Here is a 20,286-nt window from a genome sequence, read left to right on the forward strand (position 1 = left end):
AATGACTTTTTTATATCATTGTGGTTATATGCACACGTGGACTGAAGTCACAGAACATACAGTAACTTGTGTATGACGTGATGTCCCAACACATCACACACACAGGTGCATTCATTTAACTTCCTGGTTACACTTCCTCTTAGGAAAATGGACTTTTGTTGGGTATAATTTGTCCCATTTACATTTTGAATTAACCCATCCCAATGCATTTGGAATAAAAAAAACTACATCAGCTTTCACCAACAGTTGCAGCTCTTGCATGTTTAATCCTTGATTTTTATCTTTTTGTAAAACAAACATTTGTATGTATATATATTTTTTTTCCAAATGTAATATGTGTTACAAACAACTCCTACCTGTCTTCATCATACTCTTGTACAAATTATACACTTGCTTGTTATAATATAATTTTGATGAACATATGAATACATCAAATCGATTTGATCCCATGTGTTAAACAGATTATGACGGTGAATAAATCTGTTTAGGGGTCCCATTCATCATTGTCTATCAGATGGTGGTTATGTTTGGATTGAGTCCTGCTGTGCCTCTCTCTGTCAAACTCTTACTCCTCCCCAGTGATGTCATGTTGCTCTGAAATGGTCTCCAGCCTAGCTGTCCAGTGGCCTTTTGTCCCATCCCATAGGTGGGGTCAAAGGAACAGGTGCGAGCCACTGGTCTGGGTCTTGCAGTGTGACTTTGCGGCATCCAGTTAAGCCTTGGAGGGGGCTTCACCTGCTGGGGGGTGGGCGGTTGTCGATGCAGCTTGGCTGTTGCACCTGGAAAGAACCATTTAGAGTCTGTCTGGCGCTGCAGGTTAAGATGAGTTCCTGCAGCTGTTGACGTCAAATTTAAACCTGGAGCATCTGTGGTTGGGTATGACTGGAGACGCACCTTGGTTCCCAGAGAAGACACTTTAGTTTCTAGCCCAGATTGATGACTAGAAAGTACCTGCAGGCCCGTCCTTGCTAGTTTTTGCTGTGATGTAGGAGGAGACAGCAGTTTGGCTTTCTCACATGGAAGTTCCCCCTTTGGTTTTAAGTTTGGTGAGTAGTTCCATTGTCCTCTTCGTGTGTCCATTCCTGCAGCAACCCCTGAGGGCTTTGTCAACCCGTTTCCCTTCCTTTGCTGAAAGAAAAGTCCTTCAGTGCCCACTTGATCACGACTTGAGTGCTGTGAGCTTGATTGATAAGGTACAGTTTTGTGTGGTTGGTGCGTGGCCTCTTGAACCCTTATATTCTTTTCAGCGGTGGTGCTGATGCTGCAACCAGCCAGCTGAGACTGAATGTTTGAGACGTGAGTCTGACCAGGGCCGTTTGTACGACTCTGGATCTGGTTTTCATTCCTCTCCAAAGGTTCCACACAGGTTTTTACATTATGCAGTGTGGAGCCACCACCTACTGGATGCTTTGGCTTTTCCACAGACACACCCTGTTGTGTTCCTGGCTGAACTATAGGTTTTGGACACAGTTGTAGAGGTTTAGTATGTTTTTGTTCATCTAGAGCAGCTTTATGTGGAAGCTGGTTATTACCTTTGCTGTGCTCTAGGTCTGGGCTCTGTATTTTGGTTTGACTGCACTGAACACCTTCAGTCAAAGCCCGGTGGCTTATTGTTTTAGTCTGACTTGATTTTGAATGAAAGATACCAGAGTTACTATTCTGGGTTGCATGTGTATGAAGAGGTAGAGTACGAGGCACAGTGATGAAAGTGACAAAGCCGGGGACTGGTTTAGAGCTGGAGTAGAGTCTGTGGAATTCCTGATGGAAGGGTGTGATTGCACTGCCCTTTACAAGAACAGCAAGACTCCGATGGACCTGCCAGGACAGCCAAGAGAAACTGCAGAGACACACACAAATGTTTGTCTTTCCAATGTTCTGACGACTCTCTTTGAAAAAAAAAAAAATGAGTGGCCCCTCACTGACTTTAGTCATCACATCACAGTTATATGTATATAAATAAAAGAGTGTGTGTGTGTGTGTGTGTACTGTACCTGTATGAGCCAGTGAGAACCTCAGTCCAGTCTGTGATGATAAAACTCTCAGCAATCTGACCTTTCAGCTTCCTGCCCGTCTTAGCACAGTAGGTTTGTCCATCGATGCTGCGTACCGACAGTTTCTATTCACATACACACATTCAAGACAGCAAATCAATTATTAATTATTAATATTACTGAATCTTTATGTTTATGTACTTTAGAGGTTTACTGTGCAGCACAAAATGACTGCAACAGTCCAATAAAATCCTGCTCTTATTTAAATGACTAAAAACTGGCTACCATTTATAAATATTTTCTACACTGAATACTTGTTTGCTACTCTGGTCATTTGATTTGCTTGTTTTCAACCTACATAGAGACCAAGCTGATTTGCCAGTGGCAAAGGTACTTTAAAAGGACAGAATGAGTCTAGTGTTTGCATCTAGCAGCCAGAAATCTGTGCTGTGCCATGTGTTGCTGCAGCAGGGAAGCTGTAGCCACTGAGGGTACAGTGTGGTGACTTGAGGGGGAAAGAAGGCAACTAAATGACTACAATGGCTACTGGTCTCTGATCTGGCTGACGTCACATCCACTGTGAAAACGAAACTTTTGGGTGACTTTATTATAACAATAAGGAGACATACAGCTTACAAGCAGAAAGGTGGAAGGAAAGAAGAAGAACAAACTCACTGGGAAGTTCTTGCTGTCGAGTTTGAGGTCCTGCCACATGCTTACAAACAGGTTCAGGTTGAGATGATCCAGCAGCAGATAAACTGACACGTTCCTCTTCCTGCTCGCCTCTAGAAGATCGCACAGCAGCTCTACATCACTGAAGCTGTCCATCACTATGGCCAGGTCCTACACACACAAACACACGCAAACACACGTCACTAAAGACATCAATCGCTAAACCAAAAACACACAGACAGATGTCACTCACAGTGTATCTGACCTTTAAGCACATTTTTCATATTCATTCACATGGACCCACGTGCACAACTGACACTGTCCCTCACACCCCTTCTTACTTACCATGTTAGCTTTTCTGATGAATTCTCTGACCACGTCTTTGAGGCCGGCTGCCCTGCTGTCACACTGGAAATAAATTTCCACACTGGGCCGAACAAGGACCGGATTAGTACACTTTACATCTGGAAGGGACAAAAAAAACAAAAAGCGAAAAAAGACTGGTTTGCTAAGAAAGCGCATTTAGCACTTTTTAATAGAGGTACTTCACTTCTAGTATTTAAATAGTTTTGATGGCATATAGTTGCTTCAATACATTTTTTTTTACTCTTTGAATCATTATTTAAACGACTCTGGTCCAAACCTGCTACACTAGACTCAATGTCTGTGGACACTGCAGGGCATCGTGTGCTAGACCAGGAATCAGCAGACAAGCTTGTAAAGTCTTTCTCATCGTCATCAGATGCACCAGGATCATCTGTGCAAATCACAAAATAATAGATTATTATAATAAAAGACATGTAATGCAATCAGCAGTGGATTTCTTTTTTATTCAGTGAATCAGTGTTTTAGACAAAAAAGTTCAAACATATACAACCTGTGTTGCCGTCTCTTCCATTTTCCAGGACGTAGCTTTTTTCCAGGTCTGACAGAAAGTCCACTTCTCCCTCTGTGCTCAACACCTTGTGATATCCCTCTATCCCCTGGCTGAGCAAGCAGTCGACAGCCAGCCGAGCGCTCTCGTTGTGACTCAGGTCCAGCACAGGTCTAATGGCTAAGATGTCATTGCAGGAGTGGGATGGGACACGAAGTTCTTGAACCCGCCGCCTCACTTTCCCCAGAGGTTTGGACCTCCTGTACGACAGCACGGACACACTGCTGGCATCCATGGCAGCAACTTGGGTTTAAAATCGAGTACCTATCCCCAACCTATCACCACAAACACACTGCTGAGCATGGCCCTCACAGTCTGAGATGGTTGCCAGCTTTTTTCCATCTACAAACAACTACATGTTGGGACAGATAAAGACGAAAGGAGCATACTGAAGACACACCCCCCGTTGAGGGGAAGATAAATTCATGAGTGATGTGAGGTGGCAGGTGATTACTGGCGGCAAAAGACATGCTGGTAGATGTTGATGTGACTTTTCAGAATCTAATCTGTGATTTAAGACAGAAAATACACAGGAGAAAAGTCTGTCCATGTAAAAATATAGAAAATATTCCCTCATATGTGAGTGAATGTCATAATGTTTATGGACATTTCGCTTCAAGACACACTGTTTATGAGGCACCAGCTGTGTGTTTGTTCATTACCCAGTACAAAAATCAATTTGGAGTTATCCACTCTAGGCCCTGAGACAGGTTGGACCGTGAGCACAGATAAAGGAAGGGTGGAGGGAAAAAAATGAATGAGTGACAGGAGTGGTGATGGCTGTCATTTCAGCTCATGTCAGACAACACCTGGATGTTAAAAGGAGCAAAAGCAAAGACGAGTAGTCAAAGGCACACCCAGACGGAGCAACGAGGGGCACAAGCACACAGGTCATTACAGTAGAATCCAACCTGATCCTCATCTGTCTTCTACATCTTTTTTTATAAATCCACCTGCCTGCACGGGCAGAAACTGAAAACAGACTCGCAAATGTCCAGTCAAACATGAGCCGCTGCATCAACATTTTAAAAATATGACTGAAAACTGAGAACTGAGAAAAGCCCAAACAGAATAGGGAGCTGTATTATAAATTAATTAGTGTGGCAATAACTGCTCTGCTGCTTTAACAATAATAATAGAGCTAAAAACAGAAGTAATGCATGTCTTGAAAAAACATACAATAAAACTGAATAAGATTAAAAAAAAACATTTTATCCAAAACATGTTTAAATAAGACACATCATGTAAAATTCACAAAGATAAAAATCCACTCAATGTGTGAATTATTATCCACAGAACTCTAAATAATCCATAAATATATGAACTCAAAATGGAACCGTGTGAAACACATCCATTCAAACAGAGGCATCCTAGTTTTATATGCTGGTTTTCATGTGTCAACTTGTTTGAAATGTTTTAGCCACTCTTCTCTGAGTCATTGTTAGTCCGCTTGAGAGATGACAATATGTCTTTTGGACGCTATGAGGGGTTTGTGGTCACTGGGAGACAGAGGACAGTGTGTGGACAGACTGTGAGGAGGCAGAGCTGCCCTCTCTGGCTCTGGCCGCCAGCTTCTGTCTCAGTTGTCTGATTTCCTTCAACAGTTCTCTCTCGCTGCTGTCCAGCTGAGCCCGTCCTCGGTCCAAGGAGACTGACAGAATATTGAGAAAGGGGGACAAGCAGGAATATTACTGACATATATTAACTACAAATAATAATGATTCTTAATTTCAATTATTTTTAAATTGTACTTTTTAGATTAATTGAAGCAAACATCTGTTTTCCAAATGTTGCTCTTCCTTGTATGATTGTTATCTCTTTACATTCACTTTGTGGTCTCTCATGTTGATCATTAACTTTGGCTGAACCAGAGCAACAAGCAAATGTGTCACAGATCGTAATCTTTAATGTCTCAACAGAGGCAGTACCTCAAGTTCTCTTTTCCAGAACAATGCACATTTTAAGACCATAGGGACTTACAGTTGGTGGATGTGCTCTCAGAAGGTGAACTGCTGTTCAGACACACCATGTTGGTTCCTGTGTGCCTTGGGGTGGTGCTGGTAGTGGGTTTGATAGCTGGACCAGCACCGTTGGTTCCAAAATAAACAGCTGAGGTGGCAGTGGGTCCAAAAGGAAGTCCTCTGGTAGAGTCTGGTGATGTCACCTTCATCTGTCTCTGAAAGCCTGACACAAAGGAAACACTGATCATGGTCATGGGTCCAGATAGTAGACAGTTCAACTGTGCGTGTGTGTGTGTGTGTGTGTGTGTGTGTGTGTGTGTGTGTGTGTGTGTGTGTGTGTAGTAATACCTATGTCTGCTGAAGACGAGGGCTTTCTCCGCTTCTGTAGCTGGTCTCTGGAGCTTATCACATCATCCCACTTCAAATCAATTAATTAATAATTTTTTAATTAGTAACAAAGAAGCATATTTTCGTGATTTCAGATATTGAGATAGTCAGACATCATTCTTAGTAACTTCAATCTAAATTTCATGGGCTATTTTGTTGAGTAATTAATGACACAGACAAGCCAGCACATCATGTATACTAATGTGTAGACTAACATGCTTCTGTTGTTCTCACCTTTCTTCCTGCCACATCTCTCAGGGTGTCAGCCAGTCTGTCCTCTTCAGCCAGGGTTTGTCTGTGAAGCTCTGCCAGCCTCTCCCTCTTCCTCTCTTGCTCCGTGTCGACCTGCTGCAGGCGCTCTGCCACCTCTCTTTGCCAGTCTGACTCCAAGCCCAGCTGGCACGCCTCCGCAAGGGACTCCTCCAGGGCCTGTGCTCATGTAGAGAAAGTCAACGGTAAAAGACGAGTAGGATCACACACCTGTTTGGATGACACTGGCTTTTGATGGTTTCTTGTAAAGCCAGAAGGAAGTGGCTGGAGATCATGTGCTGGCATATGTCATAGTTACTTCCCTGGCTCCATACTGCGATGTTTCACTAACCTGCAAGTTTGTCTCTGCGCTGTGCAGCAGCTCTGTGTAGCTCTCCTCTTCTTTTTCTGCCTTCCTCATTCTCATCTCTACCTCCTCCTCAACATCTCGCCCCAAGCGTTCCTGCTCCTTCAACAGATGCTGAGGGAAACAGTAATGGAAAAACAAAAGACGTAAGAGTCAGATTATGATCACAATTAATAGAAAGGCTTTGCAATAACCTCACAGTGGTTATCAACTTCATATTTGAATTGGTCTAAAATTGTCTCTATGAAGGATGCAACACTTTTATCTTACTGCTGATTACCAACCTGTTATTTCTGCATTAAAAAAAACAACACTGTTAACTTTTTATTGTATTAGAATTGCAAATAGCTGTCTAGGTTGATAGAAGACATTATTAAGAACAAAAAGAAAAGAGGGGGGTTACAAAAACAAGGTGTTTGTCACCTGTTCAAGTCGCCTCCTCTGAGCCTCCATCTCCATTTGTCTGACCTCAAGATCCTGGACAGCTGCAGCTGTTTCTCGCTCTCGAAGATCCATCTGTGACAGAACTTTAAAGTTATCAGAAGTACACATTTATATTCAGTGGGAATAACTTTATTCATTTGGAGTTATAGCTAAGGATCTGTATGGTGATCAACTTCTGCCTCATCAGTCTGTTAAATTGATGCAACAGCCATTTGTGGAGAGTTATGTCCTAGTTTTTTAAATATTTGTACAGACACGGTGACAAAATGTGGTTTGCAGATAAATGGTCCATCAAAGGAGCTGCTTTACTGGGAGGCTTTAATGTAAAGTAATCAAGGCTAAAAGAACTTGAGCTCTGTGTTTCTGAAATGCTGTCATTCCCAGCTAACATTCTAGTTTCATTTGCTCATCATTTCTTCAAATGTGTGTACATTTTCACATCAGTTCATTAGTCATCTGAAAGAAAAGATTACTTCAAAACGTTAAACAGGTATCTTGTGTATGATCAGAGAACAATGTTGTTACCTTCCTACTGATCTCCTGGTCTAGTCTTTGTATCTGTGAGGCTCTCAGCTCCTGCTGGTGTTTGAGGAAGCGTCTTCTAGTTGCATCCAGCAGCTGTAACTCCTTCACCTTGAGCTCTCTCTTCATGGCTGCCAACCTACAGAGGATGTAAGCAGTGTCAGCTAATTTTATTTTCTCATAAATCAACTATGGAGATGTGTCTTGAGCTTTTACTTTGCCCTCTGCTGTGTTAGTTTTTCCTCTTCTTGTGCCAGGATGTTTCTGCGCTGCTCCTCTGCATTCTGTAGCAGCTCCTGTGTCCAAATCAAAGTACGTTATTTCGGTTAATTTAAATTCCATGTAACGCTTGTATTTGATATTAAGACTAACTGTATGATCAGGTCAACAATATATAATACAATTAAACCCCTTCGTTAAATCAATTTTGATAAAACCTGCTGAGTGTAGTAGGCCTTCTCTTCAGCTTGGCGACGCACAAAATCTGCATGAAGCGCTGATACCTCCTGTCTGTTCAGACAACACATAAAGCGGCAACAAAAAGTATGTGAATCTCTTCTGCATTAATTTGTCATATAACATGTTCTGATCTTCGTCTAAGTCAAGAGTATTAACAAATATATTGTGCCTAAAGTAATAATGATCTTTCATGTCTTTATTGAGAACAACCATAAAAACCCCACAGTGCGAGTGGAAAAAGTATGTGAACCCTTTGAATAATAACAACCTCCAAACAGCTAACTGGTCAGGTGTTAGCATAAGTTAAGAAAATTTCTTCGACTGGAAAAAAACATTCTAAAAAAGGATTCTAAAAAGGTTCACAAACTTTTGCTCGTCACTGTATAAACTTACATCTTTGCTCACTACTCACTTTAACTTCTGTGGATTTTAGCTAAATAAATATTAATGTCTACCTCTTCTGTTGCGATTCATCTCACCTTTCACGCAGATACTCCAGTTCCTGCAACCGTATCTTCTCTCTCTCCCGGCTCTGATATTCCACTATGAATTCTGGGAAGTGGTTGAACACAGGGTATTGGCCAGTGGTCAGTGGAGTAAAGTCAGAGAGCAAAGTCCTGGGATGGATGTCAGCCGGTGTGCTGCTCATCAGCCGGTAGGCCTCCTTTATCATGGCTCCCACATCCAGGTTGTTACGATGATGAAAAAAGTACTGTTAAAGAAGGAAACGGGAAAGAAGAAGAGGTGAGAACGAAGAGTTTACTGACTTACTGGGAGATTTTGTTTTGTTCAAAGGAGAGGATTAGAAAAGAGTATGTCGGGTAGATACCTCAAAGTCCAGTTTCTGGGAGCACAGCAGCAGAGGCTCACGGCAGCAGGTGATGTAGGCCACACAGGCCATGATCAGGAATGACGGATGGTTGGAGAAAATGTTGTCAAAGAGTCTGAGCCACTCATCACGAGTCAAAACCTCAGAGAACAAGGTCTCCAACAGAGGCCACGCATAAAGCTGACACAGAGATCCACAATAAATAGTGTAAACTTAAACAGGACAGACACATATGGTCATCCATCCAATTATTCCAGTGTGTGGAGCTGTAAAGAGCAGTTACCTGTGAAGTGATGCCACAGTCCACTAAGTGCTGCAGCAGCTCCTTGTCATGATGGGCCAGAACGTTCTCTGCCATGTTCAGGATGTTAAGGGGAGGGTTGGGGAAATACTCAAACCAATGCTGGCACCAGTTCACTGTAAAACAGCATCTAGGTCATTAAAACTCCACCAAGAATTTAACAAGTTGACTGTGCAAAAAAACATTGCATGGGCCTAAAAAAAACCAACAGATGTTGTAATGAGCAACACTAATTTGCTTACTGAAAAGAATAAATGCCAACAAGTACCTATGACGGTAGCCACCACTTCAAAGCAGAGCATTGGATTGTTCTGGAAGAGCTTAACAAAAGGGAAAGCAACAAGAGGAAGGTACTCCACCTCTCCAAAGATGGCCGCCCAGTGAGCTAAAGCAGACAAAACCCTGTGGATGGAAAAAAAGAAGATAGGATTAACATGTTTTTAATCTTTTAAACGAGAGGAGAAAATGTGTGTGTGTGTGTGTGTGTGTGTGTGTGTGTGTGTGTGTGTGTGTGTGTGTGTGTGTACCTCTGCAGTCCCCTCTGTAGCTTGTGACTTTTAATGGGGTATTTATCATGCAGAGTCATGTAGGCTGAATGCAGGCCTTTATCAGTCAGACTGCTGTATGCTGCATGGTTCTCTGGTAGGCACAACAAAGATCGCCATACAAACATCCTGCAATACACATTCACAAATGTATCATGTACGTGTTAAAAGGTGGTAAAACTGCTACACACATCAAACCTCCTACATAAGTGATGATTTTTACCTGTACTTGGCAGGATACTCTCCAAATGCCTTGAGAAGAGCAACCAGTCTCTTCTTATTCAAACCAGCTGGTAGCTCATTCTGTTGAAAAACAGACACAAAGCCAAAGCAATCGTGTATTACTAATACACAGTTAGTGCATCTAACTGTCAGAGGAAGTGAAATTGTTAGTGTGCATTTGTGGTGGAACACTTTTAAGATAAATAAAACTTCTAATAAATAAAATTAAAAAAAAGGTGTAGTAAAAAGAACAATTTGAACAAGTAAAGAAAAAGTTAGGACATAGCAGTGTGTTGGTCCTACCTCCTTATCCTCTGCTGACCAAGGAGGGGGTTTAAGTACTTGTGTCTGCCTGCCTGAACTCTTTGCTGCTCTCTGAACTACATCTGACCTGACCTTGACCTTTAGGTTTAATAAGTCCTGATCAGCTCCTGTGACTACTGCCACCTGGGAAGGGGGAGGCTGTGTGAGATCAAGGGAGAGACACATCCACATAAACAACAACATCTTGTTATCAAATGAAATAACTCTCATCATCTTGTGCATTACCGCACTGTTTTGACAACTGTGTCACCTTGTTTAATTCCTGTGTGAGACTCTGGACACTGTAAACATTGATGCTGCCATTATCCATGATGGCCACAACATGTCTTCCATTAGGACTGACAGACACGGCAGTGATGGCATCACCGTGGGAACCAATGTGGAAATGCAACTTGCAGGTATGAATGTTGATGAAGCGCATGACGCCGTCCTGGCTCAATACACCAAGAGTCTGCACAAACAGGAAAAAAAGACACACAGACACAAATATTAAATCAAAAACAGGCTGCAGGTAGAAAAACATGAACAGATTCACAGACAGCTCTCCTTCCAAACACAATGCATCAAATACAATACAAATAAATACTAAAATACAGAAATATGCAAGAGAGAGAAAATAAACAACAAATAAAAAAGGTCCTGTGTGTACCTGGCTGGCTCCTCCATCAAAGCTATCGGGCAGGAATTCCAGCTGTCTGACAGTTCGGACCTGTGTGGGCATCTGAATCACCCTCACCAACTGTTTGCTGTCGAGACACCACAGGTGCAGCAGGTTGGAGCGCCCACCTGCTACCAGGCTCTTACCATCACTGTCAACACAAATGAAGAACTTCAATGTCGAATGAAGTTTTCTGAGGCTTAGTTACTTTTACTATTTTTATTGTGCTTATAAAGTATAGTGTTATAAAGTAAATTGTGGTAAATTTACATTGGAGAGCTTCATAGTTACAGAGCAGGTTAGGGGTTAGAGACTCACCATGTGACAGCAAAGGCCTTGTAGGAGATTTTGGGTCCACAGTCAGGGACAGGAAGCTGGTATTTGCACAGCAGTGTGTCACTCTCCCAAGCAAAGATGGAGTCATCACTGAAACAGCTGAGGATGGTGTTACTGAGAGGCAGGAAAAACACCTGCAATACAAACAATAGTGTGGGATGGCCACGACACGTACAAGAAAGAACTAATTTAGTGCAAACAATCTAAGTATTAACTGTTTAAAATTAAACAAAAACCAAAAACAAAATTTGAGAAAAAGCACTTTGACTAGATAACTTCATGAAGGGACAAACTACCATTTGTAAATGCCATTTTCACTTGGTATGTCTGCATGTGTACCTTCTGTATGCCAACAGACTGTCTGATGTTCAGCTTCCTCTTTCTCTGAAAGGTGTCCAGGTCCCAGAGCTGAGCCGTGTCCGAGGATGTGGTGATGGTGTAGCGGCCTGAACTGTGAACAGAAATGGATGAAACTGCTCCCTCATGACCTCGCATCCAACTGACCAGCTGCTTTGTATCTATGAAAAGATGTGTAAATAGCACATACATTTATTTATAGTTGTAGTATAACAGTGGTGGACAGGGATGAATAGAAAGGGATGAGACATTCTGTTATGGCCTTGCATTAAAATTACATTTGTATCTAAAGGAAACATAATGCTCACTGCCACTTGTTTGTTGTTAGTACTAAACTAATGTTAAATTAGGAATATCACATTGAAAAATAATGAGAACAAACCAGGAGGTTTCAGAGATATAAAGAAAAATATCAGAGAACCTCGCCAATATTTACAATTAAAATAACAAATCAGTGATTTATGTTGTTGTAACCATTCTACCTTTGTCAAAGCACTTGATGGTGTAGTCCGCGAGGGCAACAAGGAACTCTGTGGTCCTGCGAAGGCTAAAAGCAAGAGAAGTGCAAGCCTGTCCTGTCTTCTGCACCAGACGAAACCTTCCCCAAGAAAAAGAAATGCGTGTCATAATTCCCTCATATCTAACATATGCAAAGTACATCCTGGTAATAAAAACAAAGATCAATCACCACATTAAAAGGGGGAACTACATCCTAGTTTGCCACCTGGCCTTTATATCCAAAGTATTTAAAATGAGCAATTTGAGGACCAGAGCATCATTTTTGTGCAACAGCTGCCGCTGCTCCTGGGAGGAGGGAGGAGGTGGATTACATGACAGTCAGATATGGGCAGGGTAGGAGATGTGAGTAAATGGTAGAAAGTGGCTGTTTGAGAAATAAGTAACTACTGAACATTTTAAAATGAACGTTCTAGTATTAGCTTCCCATCGGGACTGGTGTTATGGTGTCAATAATAGTCCCAGGTCTCCATTGTCATGATTTGAGTCAAACTAACTAGCACAGGCTAAAGTTCCCATCCAAAATAAATCTTAAAAAAAAAATCTAAACCTGTTTCGACTGATGTCAAAGACATAGATGCTGCCATGGTAATCCCCAGCCAGGAAGGAATCTCCTGTGGTGTTAAAGGCCACATGGAGGAAGCGCACCGTCTTGGCCTGTTGAGCAGTGCGGACGACAGTCACCAACACACTGAGGAATACAAACAACACACATTACAGGCGAAACACACACTCAGACAGTAGTGAGACTGAAATCAATACTTTTCAGTGATTCATGTCTGCTCTCTAGTGGTTAAAAGTTTACCCAAAGAATAGTGGCTGACCATTTAAATGCTGTTTCACTGCAGCAGCTTCCCCTAATGGTTAAAAAACATTGCAGAGACTGCTCAACTGCAGGTGGATTGTCAATCGACTAATCAATCAATCAATCAATCAATCAATCAACAACTCACTAAATGAAAGCACAGACACCAGGAAAACATTACAACAATTACATCTAAGTACTTATGTAGCAAATTAAGACAAAAATGGTGGAAGTTCACTTACAGTGACCCCAAGGATGTCGTATACCTAGAAAGCATTTATTAAAAGATGCACTTTTATGCAGACTAGACAAATGGCTCAATAAAAGAAGGAAAATATCTATACTACACTTCAATCTTTCCCTTGTATTTAAAGTAATACTTAAAAAAATCGCACCGAAATTGCACAAACAACAAAACTAGTGTGAGTACACAATATAATATTATAACAAAGGAGCTCATCCATAGTGAGTACGTATAATTCAAGTATTTATGTTAAGGGCATTTGATTGAGAAGAGCAACAGGTGTGACTGAACATTACTACATCGCAGCCTGTTAACCACCTGACAGTATTTTGTATTTCAGAATCAGAATTATAAAAAGATTTTTTAAAACAGTAATTTTAAATCTGCCAGTGCCCGGAGCATCAGGTGCACAACAATAACTAATCAAGCATCATTTAGCCATTTCAAACCCACCCTTTGCCTGGTGTTGGTTTTCGATGCCAGATTTTCCCCTCTTCTTTGTTTCCGATGTCCGTCACCTCCATGTTAAAGACGTATGTAGAAACTAATTTAGACGAAAACGCAAATCTTGCCTATTATTATACAGTTACTGCTCGAGTTTACACGATCATGGCCAACGTTGGCTAACGGGTTAGCCGGCTAATCTCTTTACAGGCGGAGCAAACAGCGCGAAATTTGAAAGCACAACATTTCATGTACCGAGCTTTAAGTGTAAGAAAAGCTGCAAAAATAAATAAAAACCCAACAAACTAGTGCCTTTTTCAGAGATCAACAGTTCCCTGAAGGTGTTACTGACACTACGCAAACATCTATCCTAACCAACAACGTCCGTCTGTTTAGTTTTCTGTTTTGAGGACGGTTACTTTGTCGCATGAAGTCGACGTAGGAAGTAAACAGACGCGTGCATTATGGGACATGTAGTTCAAAGGCTCAGCGAGACTTTGAAAAAATCTTATTTCCCAATATGTCCGAGGCTGAAAGAAGTACACAGACGCCTTCAGTTGTAATATCAGCAATGATTTCCAGCATCTGTGCTGAGGTGCAAAACAGTTATGGACAATAAAACAGAGTCCAGCAAAATGTAACTTAGTTTTACAGGATTGGGTTCAATTCTTTAGCAAAAAAACAAAAAACAAAAAAAACAAAACAAGTGCTAAGATATGCTAACTTAAGGCAGGCAAAACCTCTGCATAAAAAAAAATATATATATCACACCATCTTTTTCAAATTTAAAAAATATCTTGACATTGTTGTATTGTGGTTAAAGGGTATGGGAACAAGTCAACTGTTGCGTCTGGCACGCCTCTTTTATTTGCTGGCTGCCTCTGAATGGTCAAGTGGGAGCTTCCGCAAATTTCACAGGAAGTAGTAACATAAAGTAAAGCTGATCCAAAAGACACTGCTGTTAGACATAAAATAACATCCGGCTCCTTCTAAATCAAGACAAGCCGCTGGGAAAAATAAGTGGGAAATAGATAGGTCTTCATCGGTGTAGTGCGCATCTGTTGCTATCTACTGTTAGTTCACATTATTATTCTTAGTGTTACGAAATAAGTAACTGTTATCACTTTTGTCAATAATCTTTGATGAGAATTAGCCCAAAGTCGATTTACTCTAGATGTTGTGTGATTCCTAAGCACTTAATGTTAAATGTAAAGTAACCTGCAAAATAATTTTACGCTATTTAATCGTGTACAATTCAAGAGTATTTTGTTTACGTTAGGCTTTTTGTTGTTATTTTTATTGTTGGCCTCGATTTTATGTCCACAACATTATTATGTTGGTGCTATTACATTATCACTGTACTCAGTAGGGGTAAGAGGAGGAGCCTATTTGGTTTTACTTTGAAAAGCTGAACCGGATGCGTCTGCTCTGCTCTCAGTAGCTAGCATATGTGAAGCTAACTCGCTGTGATTAGCCACGTCACGTAAACTTAGCAGTGGACAAGTTGTGATAGACAGTAAAGGGGCGCATTTTGGGGGGGGGCAGCGGTTCATTTTCGGAGAGGAGATCTTGTTTTAAGTTTATAACTGCGCTATAATCGTATGGAAAGATGTCCGATATTGAGGACTGGTTCAGAAGCATCCCTTTCATCACCCGGACCTGGTTTGCTGGCTCGATTGCTCTTCCCCTTCTTGGGAAACTAGGATTGATTAATTTCGGACACCTCATCTTGGTCCCGGAGCTGGTCTTTAAAAGATTACATGTAAGTTTTTCTTGTCTCTGTTCATCTGTGTGTGTTGGAGCAGCAGATAAACGTTGTAGTGGTGCTTTTGGATATATAAGGTTAGTTAGCAGGTGGCTAGCACTGCTCAGTGAGCAGGCCTGAGTTGTGCAACAGCCAATGGGAGGCCGAGACGTAGGAGGTGAGGACTTCCGGATGCTGTCAAAACGCTTCTTAATTTAGCAACACTGACACGAGGTGTAAATATAACATTAGAGTAAAAATAAGTATAGATCGCAGCAAAAATTTAGCATTTAAGATTATTTTGTGGTTATTTTCATTAGGTGCTTAGATGCTTAGGCTGTACATGCCACAAGGCGGACACTTAAGCTAGTTCTTATTATAAAGGTACTTACCCGCTGTGAAGTGAGCATTAAAGACCTGATGATTGATGATATTTAATATCATCTGCCGGCTTCACAAATCAAGGAAGCAGGGGAGTTATACAACGCTAGTAAGACAATACAGGGCAACATAACAGAAAGATAACTTTAAATTTTCATTCTTAAAATACAACTTTCTCTTAGTGCCTATGTGCTTTTACTAAGGTGAGACTGAGTGGTATCCACTCCTGGTTACTTGAGCAGTCATTACTCCCTTTTCCTTTATGACCATACACCTTTTGACCCATCAGTAAGTGCCCTGGTTTGATATTAACAACAGGTTAGTGAATTCTCAGAGAAAGACAGTTTATATTATTACCTTGTGTTGTTTTGTTGTTCGACAATCAAGTAGGAAATGAAATTCAGTAGGAAATTAAACTTGTGACTTACTGTGGGTTAGTAACCCAAAGGGAATATATTGAACAAAACTGTGATTCATTTTATTATTACTGTGCATTTTAAATTTGGACCAACCGACCAAAATCCAAAGACACTGAATGGTTTTTCAGTTCAGTTTCAGAACATTTTATTGATATGGCACCAAATCCCAATAGAATCGTCTAGTTTAACTAATATTAAACACAGAAAAGTGTCATATCGTCAGATTGGAAATGATAGAACAAGAGAGTGTACGACATTTTTGCTTTATTAAAATAGCTGAAACAATTACTCAACTACAGAAAGTGTTGCATAGTCATTTTTCTTTCTTTAATTAGTTAATCATCTAAATAATCACTCTAATTTTAGTTGACATCATCAGAAATTGTTCCGCTTCAGTACTCTTGTAATTATCTGTAATCGAAGGGTAAAATTTCCTCTTGATTAACAGCCATTTGAACACTTTAGATGCTTTATCCTTTCATCACCTCTGAAATGCTGTACTGCTGCAACAACGGTTAACCTCAAAAAACTCTTTGAAGTCTACAGAGAAATACCAGCAATCTATTAAAACCTTTTGAGTGCATACAAGTTATCATCCTCAGTGCTCATGAGACAAGAACAGGTACTGTATGTTTATTTGTTACTACGAATCTGCCTTCTGTTTATTTCAGATCTGGAGACCTTTGACAGCCACGCTGTATTTTCCAATAACCCCTCAAACTGGGTTTCTCTACCTGGTCAACCTGTATTTACTCTACCACTACTCCACACGGCTAGAAACAGGTCAGTCCGCAGACCTTAGCAGCAACACTTATTCTGCCACATTAAATGCTCTTCCTGCAAAGTTTATTTTTTTTCCTCTGTTTTGTTTTCCAGGGGCATTTGATGGCAGACCAGCAGACTACCTCTTCATGCTCCTCTTCAACTGGATCTGCATTGTTGTATCCTTGAGCTTGCATCATAAAATACTATTAAAATCTTCTGTTTAAATGGTGAATTAGAATCAATCCCCACAGTAAATAAATTCTTCAACATGTAAGGTTAAATCCTTGTTAGCCAGTCTTCCACTCCAGCATTAATTAAAATACTCTGCTTTCTTTTCCCTTTGCATTTCTCTGTAATCTGTCTTCTCAACTCTCTCTGCAGCACTGTGGCATGTTAGGGTGGCTCTGTGCCAGTGGCCCAGTGTCAGTCTCCCCCTGCAGAGCAGAGAAACCTAATCTAGGTCACATGCAGCACCAGCAGTACAGCTTGGCCCACGTCTCAACACTGTCTTTTTGTCAGGATCTTGTCTGACTTTTCACAGATAAATATGGGCGAAATTCTCTCGTCAAACCTCATTTAAACCAAGAGTTTAGTTTTAGCCACCTGTGGGAATGGGGGGGGGGATAAGTGATGGAGATGAGGTGATTTGCTAAAATCAAATGTGTTGCTTGAGAGGAAAAGGCAGACGTGTCTGGTGAGAGTCAGCAGATGTGGGGATTTGAACTGGCACCCTTCCAGTTATCCACTGCTGTAATCTTCAGGATCCAGCTGTTATTGTTTTAAGTCTTGAGGTTGCTGTCCTTGACTCTGTAGCTATAGATAACTGGGATGCTCATGAACATGCAGGTGAGAATTGTCCTCTCTCTCTGTATTTACCATAACACCTGTCCTAACATATTTTAATCAAAATCTAAAAGTTTTTTCAGTATAATCGAATTGTATTGCAGTTATTTGCAATTATTTGTGATCTGATATTTTGTGGTATTAAACCTGTAAAAAATCAAGATCATGCAGTATGTGTTTGTGTTAAATTAAGGCAACGCAAACATAAACTTAATACTTGCAAAATCACCATGTATTATTCTGAGCTGTGATGTTGGAATAACAGTGTTAAAAATAACTACATACACTGATTGAAATAAAGTTAATTTAATTTGCAACAAGAAATCTGTTAGGAATTAAATGAACATTAACTATGATAAACAAGCCCAATAAGAGTTGCCTAACCTACTTATTTTTCAGGCCACAATACCTAATGTGACCAAATTTTAAACTTTAAAATTAAGTAAAGTATCAGGACAACAATACACTTGTTTTTCTTGTTGATGCTCTTTTTAATTTAGCTGGACTCGTATGTTGTTGTTTGTTTTCAGCTGCTGATGATCCCGTTGATCATGTCAGTGTTGTACGTCTGGGCTCAGTTCAACAAAGACACGATTGTGTCCTTCTGGTTCGGAACTCGATTCAAGGTACCTCATGTTCCTTCACCCATGTGTGCATATTCATACAAACACGGTGCTTCACTGTATGATCTGAACACTGAAAATAACCTGTTTTGTATGGCATGGACTGCCATCATGCTTTCATAACATTTACTACTATTACTGGACATAAAGGTCATTATAAAGATATTCCTATTATTCATATAACAGTATAGCTATTATTACTTTCTTGTGCTCTGTCCTAGGCACATTATCTACCTTGGGTCATCCTGGTCTTCAACTACATCATTGGAGGCTCGTAAGTAACTGCTTTTAATTAGACTTAAAGACACTGTTTACTATTATTATATTTTAAAACACTGCTCTATAAATGTAAATATAATGCCTTTAAATTAAAAAGCAATGTGCACGTTACACCAGCACTTTATAATGAGAATATATCGTCCATTTGCTTTTGCTGTGCAGTTTAATAAATGAACTGACAGGGAACCTGGTCGGTCACCTCTACTTCTTCCTTATGTACAAATACCCCATGGACCTGGGAGGACGCTCTTTTCTGTCCACACCCGAGTTCTTGTAAGTTTTTGTTTTCGCAACACGGGTTTATTGCCAGTTTCATCCTCCTTTTAGTTACAACACATCACTCAGCATTAAGCTTGTCGGTCATCTGTTCTTATTTCAACAGCTCTCATACCTATATGCATCTCCCTGTGCGTCTCTCTCCAGGTATCGATTCTTTCCCAACAGGAGGGGAGGAGTGTCAGGGTTCGGAGTCCCTCCCAGCAGAAGACCAGGTGCCCAGGAGCAGGCACAAGATGGAGAACGGCACAACTGGGGTCGAGGCTTCCGCCTGTGGGATGAATGAGTGTAGACAAGGAGATCTACCCCCCTTAGCTCCAATTAAGAAATGGCCGTGCAGTTGATGATTACAGTTAAAATTCTTGCTTCTTTACATTCTGCTGTTGGAAGGAACAGAAACATTAACTCTCATAGTCTATTCACATTTAGTTATAAAGTGTGGAGCAGGAAGGAATTTGAAGCATGCATTTTAACCAAGAAAACATACATTCACACAGCAGGACTCAGACTCTGACTATAGGCACACTTCACCCAGTAAAGCCAGCGCTACTGCAGATGTGTCCATGTGAAGCAGATAGAAGAGAATATGAATAAATCAGTTATTTTAGGTGATGACTCTTGAGCCCCCCTTCCCTTTTCTTCTTTATTTCTGTCCTCTTCGTTCCTCACTCCTCCGCCTTTTCGCCTCACCCTGCCATTGGACTGTCAAGACGAGATGTTGCAGCTGCACACCAGCACGCTGGTGATTTTGATTCCTGTGTTCTTGTCCTTTCACTCCCCATCCCCTTTCTCTGTGTGATGCCATATCAGATTACATTGTAATTACCAACACACTTGGAGGGTGCGTTCAGCCATCTCTTCAAAGAACATGGGTTTCCAGGTCTGAATTTACATGGGTCTAAAATGTTTTGTTTTTTTAAGCCTCTGTGGCACAGACCTGATTTTTTTGCTGTCATAAGATTTGATCTCCACCAGAATAAGGTGAAGATGGGATTTTGGTCTTTGTAAATATAACAGTTGTTTATTAAAAGGACAAGTGAGTCTGAGTATGTTATCTCACTGTGTCAATGTGTCCTTACTGTAACACCAAGACAACACTTGATCAAGTGACTAGTGGAAAATCGCTGTAACAATGAATACAGTCACTTCAGAAAGTACTCGTACCCCATCACTTCTTGTTAGAAATGTATGTTTAAATGGAAGAAATTGACCATTAAGCTACACACAATAACAAATGACATAGTGAAAACACAACTTCTTCAAATTAATAAAAAATCCCCTCAATTTCTATCAGTCTCTTTGTCCCTCCTGCTGAGGCACCTCCCAAAGCATGGTAAATGGTAAATGGTCTGCTATATAGCGCTTTTCTACTTAGCTGGTACTTATAGC

The 20,286-nt window shown here is 40.8% G+C and overlaps 3 protein-coding genes across 3 annotated transcripts; 1 reads left to right on the forward strand and 2 right to left on the reverse strand.

The window, feature by feature from the left end:
• Positions 1 to 55: 55 nt before the first annotated feature.
• On the reverse strand, positions 56 to 4,690 carry LOC113170233 (protein FAM83A-like). Its single transcript, XM_026372238.1, has 6 exons — positions 3,541 to 4,690; positions 3,307 to 3,420; positions 3,009 to 3,127; positions 2,667 to 2,834; positions 1,992 to 2,116; positions 56 to 1,837 (listed from the first exon to the last, which is right to left on the reverse strand). The coding sequence occupies exons 1-6, from the start codon at positions 3,830 to 3,832 to the stop codon at positions 511 to 513; spliced, it is 2,145 nt and encodes a 714-aa protein (XP_026228023.1). The 5' UTR covers positions 3,833 to 4,690; the 3' UTR covers positions 56 to 510.
• Positions 4,691 to 4,788: 98 nt separating this feature from the next.
• tbc1d31 (TBC1 domain family, member 31) lies at positions 4,789 to 14,178 on the reverse strand. Its single transcript, XM_026372237.1, has 23 exons — positions 13,577 to 14,178; positions 12,625 to 12,765; positions 12,041 to 12,156; positions 11,541 to 11,719; positions 11,184 to 11,335; positions 10,857 to 11,016; positions 10,458 to 10,658; positions 10,187 to 10,345; positions 9,885 to 9,964; positions 9,644 to 9,790; positions 9,385 to 9,518; positions 9,099 to 9,232; positions 8,816 to 8,995; positions 8,466 to 8,698; positions 7,965 to 8,037; positions 7,744 to 7,823; positions 7,531 to 7,666; positions 6,985 to 7,077; positions 6,547 to 6,675; positions 6,180 to 6,374; positions 5,907 to 5,976; positions 5,578 to 5,781; positions 4,789 to 5,248 (listed from the first exon to the last, which is right to left on the reverse strand). Exons 1-23 carry the CDS (start codon positions 13,645 to 13,647, stop codon positions 5,094 to 5,096), a joined length of 3,222 nt encoding a protein of 1,073 aa, XP_026228022.1. The 5' UTR covers positions 13,648 to 14,178; the 3' UTR covers positions 4,789 to 5,093.
• Positions 14,179 to 15,176: 998 nt separating this feature from the next.
• On the forward strand, positions 15,177 to 19,951 carry derl1 (derlin 1). The gene is made up of 8 exons (XM_026372819.1): positions 15,177 to 15,329; positions 16,783 to 16,894; positions 16,988 to 17,052; positions 17,696 to 17,722; positions 18,250 to 18,345; positions 18,564 to 18,616; positions 18,784 to 18,894; positions 19,045 to 19,951. The coding sequence occupies exons 1-8, from the start codon at positions 15,177 to 15,179 to the stop codon at positions 19,181 to 19,183; spliced, it is 756 nt and encodes a 251-aa protein (XP_026228604.1). The 3' UTR covers positions 19,184 to 19,951.
• Positions 19,952 to 20,286: the final 335 nt, after the last annotated feature.

The sequence above is a fragment of the Anabas testudineus genome, chromosome 16 (genome assembly GCF_900324465.2).
Source record: "Anabas testudineus chromosome 16, fAnaTes1.2, whole genome shotgun sequence".
Taxonomy (NCBI): Eukaryota; Metazoa; Chordata; class Actinopteri; order Anabantiformes; family Anabantidae; genus Anabas; species Anabas testudineus.

Excerpts from the sequence above, each read along its gene's own strand:
- LOC113170233 (XM_026372238.1), bottom strand. The coding sequence starts at position 3,832 with ATGGATGCCAGCAGTGTGTCCGTGCTGTCGTACAGGAGGTCCAAACCT. Across the intron at positions 3,421-3,540 it reads TGGAAGAGACGGCAACACAG|ATGATCCTGGTGCATCTGAT; the intron begins GTTGTATATGTT and ends TGATTTGCACAG. Across the intron at positions 2,117-2,666 it reads TCGACAGCAAGAACTTCCCA|AAACTGTCGGTACGCAGCAT; the intron begins GTGAGTTTGTTC and ends GTATGTGAATAG.
- tbc1d31 (XM_026372237.1), bottom strand. The coding sequence starts at position 13,647 with ATGGAGGTGACGGACATCGGAAACAAAGAAGAGGGGAAAATCTGGCAT. Across the intron at positions 9,791-9,884 it reads GAGTATCCTGCCAAGTACAG|GATGTTTGTATGGCGATCTT; the intron begins GTAAAAATCATC and ends TGTGTATTGCAG. Across the intron at positions 6,375-6,546 it reads GCGCAGAGACAAACTTGCAG|GCCCTGGAGGAGTCCCTTGC; the intron begins GTTAGTGAAACA and ends ACATGAGCACAG.
- derl1 (XM_026372819.1), top strand. The coding sequence starts at position 15,177 with ATGTCCGATATTGAGGACTGGTTCAGAAGCATCCCTTTCATCACCCGG. Across the intron at positions 17,053-17,695 it reads TCAACTGGATCTGCATTGTT|ATAACTGGGATGCTCATGAA; the intron begins GTATCCTTGAGC and ends CTGTAGCTATAG. Across the intron at positions 18,617-18,783 it reads AACTACATCATTGGAGGCTC|TTTAATAAATGAACTGACAG; the intron begins GTAAGTAACTGC and ends TTTGCTGTGCAG.